Below are 12,086 nucleotides of genomic sequence, written 5' to 3'. Positions count from 1 at the left end.
GAGGAAAAGTGAGAAAACAGCACAAACATTAGTCAATACCACAATCATAAATAAACACACTACACATATTGGGAGTATGGGCATTATAAATTTATTTGAGATTGTAAAAAGAAGAAGAAAAAAAAAGTCAAGAATCATGGGAAATCTACTCAACGGTGGCCTACTTCTCCACATGATGCATACATTCTACTATCAAAATGAATATTCAACCATTAGTGGTATTTCCCATTTACCAATTATGAACCAAAACAAAAATCTTAGAAAGGCCCATGGATACTTTGTTCACAAAAGACTTTATTATCTAATGATGCATACTGAAAACATACAGATATCTGCATGGGTCACTGTACATGCAGAAGAACAATCTTCACTTTACAAAAAGTGGGTCAACTGTTTATGCAAAAAAAAACATTTTGAAGACATTTTTTTTTTAACAAACAGCTTAATTTACAAGTGAAATAAAAAGGTAAAGAAGCAATTACCGCTTTTAAAAAGCAGCTGCTTTTTTGTTCAAGAGTGGAGTTTATTCCTGTATTGAAAGACAACATGATCATAAACAAAACGAAGAACAAATTAAACACTTTAACCAGGTACTGCAGACAGTGCAAGAGGGAGATCCATTTACAAGATGTTTCATACTAAAATGGATGCCCCTTTCGCGCTGTTCAGTTACATACATTTGTTTTCAATACACAGAACTTTAAATGCTTCTTTGTCAAGTGTTTAAACATGAAAAAAACAAAAAAACAAAAAACTTTGCCCCAACTTTGACTGTATCTTTGCAGATATTTTTTTGTTGTTGAGAAAACTTTTAATATGAAGCATGTGGACTTAAAAATAAAACCAAAAAGTAAAACTGAACAAAACAGCAGAACAAAATAAAAATGAACAAACAGTACACTGAAGACGCCCTTTCCATCAAGTGCACACGCTCCACTTTAGCAGAAAGGAGTTAGTGTGGATTGAATCTGCCACAAATATTGTCCAACTCAAAACATTACAAAAGAACAAAAACTGAGGAACACTTGTGGAACATGCAGGGGCAGAATGCTGCCGCAATTAGCTACCAAACTCTAATTTGTCAAATGACAATATATATTTATATATTTACACAGACTTAAAATACCGATGATGTTGATGGTTTTGGCTTACCTTCAGTGTACTGTAAGTTGTACACAACCTGCTTTAAAAGAGGAGACCATCCCTGCAGGCAGGTTCAAGAAGGAATAGGTCCCCCTTCGGCACTGACTAGACCAAGGGCATGCTGCTCAGGCACACAACCTAGGAAAACGTGAATATAAACAGCATTTATGCTGGACATGTTTTCTCTCAAAACAATTTTCTTTTCTTTTTTTTAAAAATGAGCCGTGACTGCTAAAAAATAAAATATTAACATCCAAACATTAAATTGCAACTTTGTTTTCCCAAATAGAATTTTCCAAGCAAATTGCATTACGACTGTGTATACAGTTCTGCCCATTTACAAGCGTTCCTATTGTGGAAAAGTACAGATATCACAATTTCTTAAACAGTTCATTGGGGGGCGGGGGGGGGGGGGGGGGGGGGAAGTAAAATAAACCCATGGTTTTAATTCAAATACATGCTTCCTCAACTGTGCAAGGGAAATATTTATATGTTATATACATTAACAAGCTGCTGTGGAAGGTCTTCAGTCCTATTCAAACCATTTGCCACAATTAGATCTTTTCCTGGATGAAAGGGTGCTGAAGTGCTTGGTTGATGCTTATTCGTTTAGCTGGATCTAGCATTAGGATCTGATCCAACAAGTCTTTTAGCTGATGCACTTTTTTCCGCTGCTCCTCTGGAAGCCGCTGGCATCCAATTAAATCAGCCAATAGGTCCTTTGTTGGGTTAATAGTGCTCATGACAGTAACTTTCTCCTGTAGGGCAGAAAGAGGCCAATTACAACTGAATGACTCACTGCTCTGACATACAGTACTACATATGCATGTTTGTGATACTCTACATCAGGGCTTGACAAATTTTTCTAAAATCTAGAAGCCAGGATGAAAGTGTAGGAGCCAAACCACCATACCACCTCCCAAAAAACCTGAACAATTAGTCGTTCTGCCCCCTGAACCACATTACTGAGTAGTTCCTGAACACCCCCAATCCCCATGCCCCTTCCCCCAAACTGTGTTGTGCAGCTAACCCCCCCCCTTCCCCCACACACACACAAATCCTCCAACCACCACATTAATGAGCAGGTAACACCCACAAGCAACCACATGGCCGCACAACTCAAAGGGTACCCCCAGGCAGACCACCCCTGACTGTGGCCACATCACTACCCCATCCTAAGTCTCAATGCCCGGCCACAGACACACCCTGTTACCAGAGAACTCTATGCAGCTGGAGTTTGCAGACAGCGCAGGCCGGGACGGAAAGGCACAGTAGTCAGTGCAGGCCGGGACAGACACTCAGAACATGCACTCCTGTACATGAAATGGCCCCGTAATACAGGCAAGCCCACAAATCTTTGCTGGGTCTAACGGATCTGCTTCCTCCCTCCCTGCATAATCTGGTAGCCAGGCAGCAAAATCTAAGGATCACGGCGACCTGGCCTTCGGGATTTGTTGAGCCCTGCCCTATAAACATGCTACACTACATACTGAGGTACCCCATAGACTTACCTACCATTAGCACCACAAGAATCACTTGAGATGTGTTCCAACCCCCAAATCTTCTGGTATTATTGTGGATAATTAACATTTATAAAATAAGCCACCAAAGAAGTCCGCAAAAGAAAATAAGATTTTACTCACCGGTAAATCTATTTCTCGTAGTCCGTAGTGGATGCTGGGAACTCCGAAAGGACCATGGGGAATAGCGGGCTCCGAAGGAGGCTGGGCACTCTAGAAAGATTTATGACTACCTGGTGTGCACTGGCTCCTCCCACTATGACCCTCCTCCAAGCCTCAGTTAGGACACTGTGCCCGGACGAGCTGACATAATAAGGAAGGATTTTGAATCCCGGGTAAGACTCATACCAGCCACACCAATCACACCGTACAACTCGTGATACTATATCCAGTTTGACAGTATGAAAACAACTGAGCCTCTCAACAGATGGCTCAACAATAACCCTTTAGTTAGCAATAACTATTTACAAGTATTGCAGACAATCCGCACTTGGGATGGGCGCCCAGCATCCACTACGGACTACGAGAAATAGATTTACCGGTGAGTAAAATCTTATTTTCTCTGACGTCCTAGTGGATGCTGGGAACTCCGAAAGGACCATGGGGATTATACCAAAGCTCCCAAACGGGCGGGAGAGTGCGGATGACTCTGCAGCACCGAATGAGAGAACTCAAGGTCCTCCTCAGCCAGGGTATCAAATTTGTAGAATTTTGCAAACGTGTTTGCCCCTGACCAAGTAACAGCTCGGCAAAGTTGTAAAGCCGAGACCCCTCGGGCAGCCGCCCAAGATGAGCCCACCTTCCCGGTGGAATGGGCTTTCACTGATTTAGGATGCGGCAGTCCAGCCGCAGAATGCGCCTGCTGAATCGTGTCACAGATCCAGCGAGCGATAGTCTGCTTAGAAGCAGGAGCACCCAACTTGTTGGGTGCATACAGGACAAATAGCGAGTCAATTTTCCTGACTCTAGCCGTCCTGGAAACATAATTTTTCAAGGCCCTGACTACGTCCAGTAACTTGGAATCCTCCAAGTCCCTAGTAGCCGCAGGCACCACAATAGGTTGGTTCAAGTGAAAAGCTGATACCACCTTAGGGAGAAACTGGGGACGAGTCCTCAATTCTGCCCTATCCATATGGAAAATCAGATAAGGACTTTTATATGACAAAGCCGCCAATTCTGATACACGCCTGGCCGAAACCAAGGCCAATAACATGACCACTTTCAACGTGAGATATTTTAGATCCACGGTTTTTAGTGGTTCAAACCAATGTGATTTTTAAGAAACTCAACACCACGTTGAGATCCCAAGGTGCCACTGGAGGCACCACCGGGGGCTGAATATGCAGCACTCCTTTTACAATGTCTGAACTTCAGGTACTGAAGCTAATTCTTTCTGGAAGAAAATCGACAGAGCCGAGATCTGTATCTTAATGGAGCCTAATTTTAGGCCCATAGACACTCCTGCTTGTAGGAAATGCAGAAATCGACCTAGTCGAAATTCCTCTGTTGGGGCCTTTTTTGGCCTCACACCAAGCAACATATTTCCGCCACATGCGGTGATAATGTTTTGCAGTTACATCTTTCCTGGCTTGAATCAGCGTAGGAAAGACTTCCTCCGGAATGTTCTTTTCCTTTAGGATACGGCGTTCAACCGCCATGCCATCAAAACGTAGCCGCGGTAAGTCTTGGACCAGACAGGGCCCCTGCTGCAGCAGGTCCTGTCTGAGCGGCAGAGGCCATGGGTCCTCTGATATATTTTCTTGAAGTTCTGGGTACCAGGCTCTTCTTGGCCAATCCGGAACCACGAGTATTGTTCTTACTCCTCGCCTTCTTATTATTCTCAGTACCTTTGGTATGAGAGGCAGAGGGGGGAACACATAAACCGACTGGTACACCCACGGTGTTACCAGAGCGTCCACAGCTATCGCCTGAAGGTCCCTTGACCTGGCGCAATATCTTTTATAGCTTTTTGTTGAGGCGGGACGCCTTCATGTCCACCTGTGGCCTTTCCCAATGGTATACAATCCTTTGGAAGACTTCTGGATGAAGTCCCCACACTCTCGGGTGGAAGTCGTGTCTGCTGAGAAGATCTGCTTCCCAGTTGTCCACTCCAGGAATGAACACTGCTGACAGTGCTAACACATGATTTTCCGCCCATCGGAGAATCCTTGTGGCTTCTGCCATCGCCATCCTGCTTCTTGTGCCGCCCTGTTGGTTTACATGGGCGACTGCCGTGATGTTGCCTGATTGGATCAGGACCGGCTGGTTTTGAAGCAGAGGCCTTGCCTGACTCAGGGCATTGTAAATGGCCCTCTGTTCCAGAATATTTATGTAGGGAAGTCACCTGACTTGACCAAAGTCCCTGGAAGTTTCTTCCCTGTGTGACTGCCCCCCAGCCTCAAAGGCTGGCAACCATGGTCACTAGGACCGAGTCCTGTATGTCGAACCTGCGGCCCTCTTGAAGATGGGCACTCTGCAGCTACTACAGTAGAGATACCCTGGTCCTTGGAGACAGGGTTATCCGCCTAATGCATCTGAAGATGCGACCCGGACCACTTGTCTAACAGGTCCCCTGAAAAATTCTTGCATGGAACCTGCCGAATGGGATTGCTTCGTAGGAAGCTACCATTTTTCCCAGGACTCGCGTGCAATGATGCACCGATACCTGTTTTGGCTTCAGGAGGTCTCTGACTAGAGATGACAGCTCCTTGGCTTTCTCCTCCGGGAGAAACACTTATTTCTGGTCTGTGTCCAGAACCATCCCCAGGAACAGTAGACGTGTCGTAGGAACCAGCTGTGACTCTGGACTGTTTAGAATCCAACCGTGCTGTTGTAGCACTTTCCAAAATAGTGCTACCCCGACTAGCAACTGCTCCTTGGACCTCGCCCTTATAAGGAGATTGTCCAAGTACGGGATAATTAAAACTCCCCTTTTTCGAAGGAGTATCATCATTCCGGCCATTACCTTGGTAACACCCTCGGTGCCATGTACAGTCCAAACGGCAGAGTCTGGACTTGGTAATGGTAATCCTGTACCACAAATCTGAGGTACTCCAGGCGAGGATAGTAAATAGGGACATGCAGGTAAGCATCCTTGATGTCCCGGGATACCATGTAATCCCCCTCGTCCCGGTTTGCAATAACCGCCCTTAGCGATTCCATCTTGAACTTGAATTTTTTTATGTATGTGTTCAAGGATTTTAAATATAAAAAAGGGTCACACCGAACCATGCGGTTTCGGTACCCCAAACCGTGTGGAATAGTAACCCCGTCCTTGTTGAAGTAGGGGCACCTTAAGTATTACCTGCTGGGAATACAGCTTATTAATTGCCTCTAGCACAGCCTCCCTGCCTGAGGGAGTTGTCGGCAAGGCATATTTGAGGAAACGGCGGGGGGAAGACATCTCGAATTCTAGCTTGTACCCCTGAAATACTACTTGAATGAAACAGGGATCCACCTGTGAGCGAGCCCACTGATCGCTGAAATTTTTGAGACGGCCCCCCACCGTACCTGGCTACACCTGTGGAGCCCCCGCGTCATGCTGTGGACTCAGAGGAAGCGAGAGAAGAATTATGATTCTGGGAACAGGCTGACTGGTGCAGCTTTTTCCCTCTTCCCTTGTCTCTGTACAGAAAGGAAGCGCCTTTGACCCGCTTGCTTTTCTGAAGCCGAAAGGACTGTACCTGATAATACAGTGCTTTCTTAGTCTGTGAGGAAAAACTGAGGTAATATTTCTTCCCAGCTGTTGCTGCGGATACGAGGTCCCAGAGACCATCCCCAAATTATTCCTCACCCTTATAAGGCAGAATCTCTATGCGCCTTTTAAGGTCAGCATCACCTGTCCAGTGACAGGTCTCTAATACCCTCCTGACAGAATGGACATTACATTCATTTTGGATGCCAGCCGGCAAAATATCCCTCTGTGCATCCCTCATATATAAGACGACGTCTTTAATATGTTCTCATGTTAGCAAACTAGTATGTTTGACAGGGTCACCGACCACGCTGCAGCAGCACGCTCTGCAGGTTTCAGTCTAGTACCTGAGTGTGTAAATACAGACTTCAGGATAGCCTCCTGCTTTTTATCAACAGGTACCTTCAAAGTGGCCGTTCCTAAAACGGTAGTGCCACCTATTTTGACAACCGTGTGAGCGCCTTATCCACCCTAGGGGATATCTCCCAGCGTAACTTATCCTCTGGCGGGAAAAGGTACGCCATCAGTAACTTTTTTGAAATTACCAGTTTCTTATCATGGGGAACCCACGCTTTTCACACACTTCATTCATTCATCTGATGGGGGAACAAAACATTGCCTGCTTTTTCTCCCCAAACATAAAAACCCATTTTTAGAGGTTAATGTCAGAAATGTGTAACACATTTTTTATTGCCGGGATCAAGTCACGGATGTTCCTAGTGGATTGTGTATATGTCTCAACCTTGTCGACACTGGAGTCAGACTCCGTGTCGACATCTGTGTCTGCCATCTGAATGAGCGGGCGTTTTTGAGCCCCTGATGGCCTTTGAGACGCCTGGGCAGGCACGGGCTGAGAAGCCGGCTGTCCCACAGCTGTTACGTCATCCACCCTTTTATGTAAGGAGTTGACAATGTCGGTTAATACCTTTTACCTAACCATCCACTCTGGTGTCGGCCCCACACGGGGCGACATCACATTTATCGGCATCTGCTCCGTCACTATATAAGCCTCCTCCTCAAAGATGTCGACACAGCTGTACCGACACACCGCACACACACAGGGAATGCTCTGACTGAGGACAGGACCCACAAAGCCCTTTGGGGAGACAGAGAGAGAGTATGCCAGCACACACCAGAGCGCTATATAATGTGGGGATTAACACTATAACTGAGTGAATTTTCCCCTCTAGCTGCTTGTATATACAATATTGCGCCTAAATTTAGTGCCCCCCCTCTCTTTTTAACCCTTTGAGCCTGAAAACTACAGGGGAGAGCCTGGGGAGCTTTCTTCCAGCTGCACTGTGAAGAGAAAATGGCGCCAGTGTGTCTGAGGGAGATAGCTCCGCCCCTTTTCGCGGCCTATTCTCCCGCTTTTTTCTGGATTCTGGCAGGGGTATTTACCACATATATAGCCTCTGGGGCTATATATTGTGGTATTTTTGCCAGCCAAGGTGTTTTTATTGCTGCTCAGGGCGCCCCCCCCAAGCGCCCTGCACCCTCAGTGACCGGAGTGTAAAGTGTGCCTGAGTAACAATGGCGCACAGCTGCAGTGCTGTGCGCTACCTTGGTGAAGACTGATGTCTTCTGCCGCCGTTTTTCCGGACCTCTTCTTGCTTCTGGCTCTGTAAGGGGGACGGCGGCGCGGCTCCGGGACCGAACACCAAGGACTGGGCCTGCGGTCGATCCCTCTGGAGCCAATGGTGTCCAGTAGCCTAAGAAGCCCAATCCGGCTGCAAGCAGGCGAGTTCGCTTCTTCTCCCCTTAGTCCCTCGCTGCAGTGAGCCTGTTGCCAGCAGGTCTCACTGAAAATAAAAAACCTAAATCTATACTTTCTTTCTAAGGGCTCAGGAGAGCCCCTAGTGTGCATCCAACCTCGGCCGGGCACAAGATCTAACTGAGGCTTGGAGGAGGGTCATAGTGGGAGGAGCCAGTGCACACCAGGTAGTCATAAATCTTTCTAGAGTGCCCAGCCTCCTTCAGAGCCCGCTATTCCCCAGCCTCCTTCGGAGCCCGCTATTCCCCATGGTCCTTTCGGAGTTCCCAGCATCCACTAGGACGTTAGAGAAAACATATATAGAGTTTATCCTATGCTCTTACGTTTATGGTATAATAGGAGCTACTTGATTTACTAAGCTATGGCTTCTGCAAGATGTGTCTTCGACCTCAAAATTTATAGTGGCACTAATATTAAGTGCAAAACATGCTGCAGCTAGCACTTATTACTGCTGTACGTTCTGAGGCCAAACATGCCCAGAAGTGTAAATTCAGACCATCATCGCTTTTTGTAGCAATGCAAATTCACGTGTCTCCAGATACAGCTCCTAGATTGAGGATTAAATAGCAAATAATACAAGTCCACAAAAATAAGAAACTAGACCATGTCAGATGCACTGATAAATTACTTTGCAACCACTTCCCTGACTGTGGTGCAAAAAGTAGATCTTAAAGATCAGAATATTTTAACAGAGCAGAAGCAGCCCTTATAGGCTATATAGTTTACACTGAATTGAAACAGGATGGTATCGGGATCCCGCCAGTCAAAATACAGACAGTGGCATCCGGAAGGTCAGGATCCCGACACCAAGGTGGTAAAAAGACTAGCCCTAATCCCTAACCCTTCTTACCCGCAGCCTGATCCTAACCCTCCCACCCCAACGTGTTCATGATCAATAACATAACATATACGATGCAAAGTGGTCACTATAAGTAGGTCAAATTCACACTGATATCACACCTGTTTTTGAATATTGATTTACATAGCACCATCATATTCCTTTATGCTTAACAACTGGGAAGTACACAGTAATAAACCAAGACTGGGTAATGAGAGAAAGAGGTTAGTAGTGGGCTCTCCTCACATGTCTTGCATGGCTTCATATGCTCATACTGGTGGTCTGGGTAATGAAGTCTCTATTATAGGCATGGAAAACAGTTGTCTTCGTATATTTTATCTTCTGCACTCTCTCAAATACTAGAATTAATATTTTCACATGCATAATCCTACTTCTGTATCGGCCATTTTCCTGGAGATCAACTTTGCCTGAAAGATACTACATCTGCTACACAAAATTGTTCCTACATAGAAGACAAAACATAATCTCAATCTGCCCAATGAAATCTGTGGAAGATCAGGAAGCAAGGCAAGATCTTCAGTGATCTGCTGAGGTACTGAAACATCAAGCAACATACACAGTGCCTCAGCGTACACTGAATATAGGCATGCTGCATATCATTTTAATCAGCAGGATCTGCTTGTGTGTCCATTACTTTTCGACTAAGATGCATTTTCACAGGACAAACACAAAAAAAGAAACTTGGCGCTACAGAGTCCCGCCACAGCATGGCGCAATTACAAGGGCTGCTTAACGTGACTGCAGCAAGAGGACACATCTGCATGTTTTAGCTTGCAAATTTTTAATACTAAATGTGTAACTTGATTACTAAACATGTTAGGTCAATTAAGCTTCACACGTCAAACACATACCCGCTCTGTAACTTTATCAACTTCAATGTACGTGAAATTAAGGTTTGATTCAAAGTGCTGGTCCTTAAATACGCCTTTACGAATCATCTGTGAATAGAACATATACAGTTAGGCAATGGGAAAAAAAAAGACCCCCACAACAGCTAAAAAAGGTCTTTGCGGACAAACAAAAAAAAAACCTCCAAAAGCTGTGGAGTTGACATATTTAGCTATCCGTGTTTAGCAGATAGAAAGAATGGTGCATTGATAAGCAAGGTACATTTTAGTAGCACTTTTAATGCCACCTAAAACCAAAAATATCACTTGGCCAGAGTTCAGTGAGTTATATTTAAAAACAACAACAAAAACAGAAAAAAACCCAAATGCTACAGAAGCCTTTAAATGGTTACTGCCAATTTATTAGTTGAAAGACAATACTGCACTGAGCAACAAGCAGACAAAAATTTAGGATGTACTGTAGAAGAACACAAAATTATTCATAAGTGCAATTGTAGGAATTCTTAAACAAATTAAAAATGTTCAAAACCATTTTCAGCAACATAATGAAGCATATATAAGTCAATGTATTAGTGCATTCGTTTTACCATACCTGCATAATATTTTAATATTTTGTACAAATGGTATAAATGATACATGGCATTTTATAAGGTTTTGCATACATCTTATTGATACCACTATCCATGGGATGGCAATATTTTTGCCCCAAGTTAATTTTAAATACAGAAGTAAAATAAAGTACACTGCAACACTGGTTTAGGACCAGTTCTGAAGTCACTCTGGCATAATCACCACAAACTCAGTTGGAAAGAATTTATCAGCCACAAAGAAAACTACAAACAAAACGCTGTTAACATGTCCGCTCTGCGCTATTTCTGCCAATAATTTTCGGAAATTTGTCACTAAAAGTCAAAAGATTATTAACATTTTTTTAAAAGCACAATGGGTGGTGCCAGTCAGAGAGGGGTAGGCCAAGCAGGATGACAGATACTGAGAGGACACTAAGGGATCAGTACGTAAACCCGCCATCCCGGATCCCAGCCTTCAGTATACCAACAGCGGGATCCCTTCCACTGGTATGCCAGCAGTGGGGCGAGCACACGCAAGTCACTTGCGGGCTCACTGTGCTTGTCACACTGTGGGCACGGTGGCTCGCTGCGTTTGCCAAAGGATTTATTCTCCCTTTATGGGTGTCGTGGACACTCATAAGTAGAAGGAGAAAAGGCTGTGGCAGCAGGATTCCCGCGTCAGTATTTCCCCGCTAGTCGGGATTCCGGCATCAGCACTGTGATGTCCGAGATCCCGACTAGCGGTATGGTGACCGCGCCAGACACTAACTAGTTTATTATATATTATCTATACATACACACACACACACGCAAAGGCGCACGCAAGCACATACAAAACTTGCTTGTGCAACCTTTTTTAAAGTTTCTACAAATTACATATAGTTTTTCTAAGCAAAGATTTCCATTTACTTGGTGTTGACCAAGCCAACAATATGTAAGGGGCTGACGATACACTACCTTGTTTGGCATCTTTCCTTTCAGATCCATAGCTAATTTTAGCATGTGGTTGTTGGTTTTTCCAGGGAACAAGATTTTTCCAGTATAGAGCTCATACAAGGTGCATCCCACAGACCACATGTCTATTCCATAGTCATACATTTTCCCAATTACTGCAGAGGAAGTAACAAGATTAGTTTTCTCAACAAATACAAAAAATCAACTATCGACCAAACACTGCAATAAAATTAACTAGTTTTATGCATTAACATTTTGTAAATATACGTTTATTGAGCCTACCTAATGGGATCATACATAGTAAAGTTATTTTTCATTCTATCGTACCTAAATAGTTTAGGGCTACATGTTTTAGTTTATTCAAGTAAAAGATTTACCAGATAAACAAAGTATCAGTTCTACTTACTGATTTCAGGAGCTCGATAAAATCTGCTTACAAGATATGGTGTAATGTCATTGTCTGCTACGTGTGATGCAGACCCAAAGTCACAAAGTTTCAAAATGGTTTTGGACTCATTCACCTAAGGGATAAAGGAAGGACACCAGTAAGATGCACAACCATATGTGACCTATTTCTGTGTTTATTTCTCATCAAATACTACATTACACATACTGCTTAAGCATAATCTCCTTTCATGCACAACTTTAAACGCTACATAAGCAAGTTATTGCCTAATGATCAAGATTCATCTCCCGTCCAAAACACAAAGTCAACTTCGATTTAA

At 44.2% G+C, this 12,086-nt stretch overlaps 1 protein-coding gene across 9 annotated transcripts in view; it reads right to left on the bottom strand.

The window, feature by feature from the left end:
- The window catches only part of PRP4K (pre-mRNA processing factor kinase PRP4K), a 160,665-nt gene that overhangs the window by 4,461 nt on the left and 144,118 nt on the right, over nucleotides 1–12,086 (bottom strand). For 4 of the 9 annotated variants that reach the window (XR_010177780.1, XR_010177782.1, XR_010177783.1 and 1 more), the window contains 4 exons: nucleotides 11,768–11,882; nucleotides 11,365–11,516; nucleotides 9,842–9,928; nucleotides 483–1,901 (listed from right to left, as the gene is read on the bottom strand). Coding sequence is in view for 1 of the 9 variants with exons in the window: in XM_063923071.1 (XP_063779141.1) it covers nucleotides 1,698–1,901; nucleotides 9,842–9,928; nucleotides 11,365–11,516; nucleotides 11,768–11,882 (558 nt within the window). In the remaining 8 variants the exon portion in view is untranslated. Of the gene's footprint in view, nucleotides 1–68; nucleotides 1,902–9,841; nucleotides 9,929–11,364; nucleotides 11,517–11,767; nucleotides 11,883–12,086 lie in introns of those variants that run through there. The other 5 variants (XR_010177785.1, XR_010177784.1, XR_010177787.1 and 2 more) reach the window with 5 other exon arrangements.

Source organism: Pseudophryne corroboree, chromosome 5, assembly GCF_028390025.1.
Source record: "Pseudophryne corroboree isolate aPseCor3 chromosome 5, aPseCor3.hap2, whole genome shotgun sequence".
Lineage (NCBI taxonomy): Eukaryota > Metazoa > Chordata > Amphibia > Anura > Myobatrachidae > Pseudophryne > Pseudophryne corroboree.
Note: the sequence above shows the minus strand (reverse complement) of the source record. Positions and strands in the feature narration are given on the sequence as shown.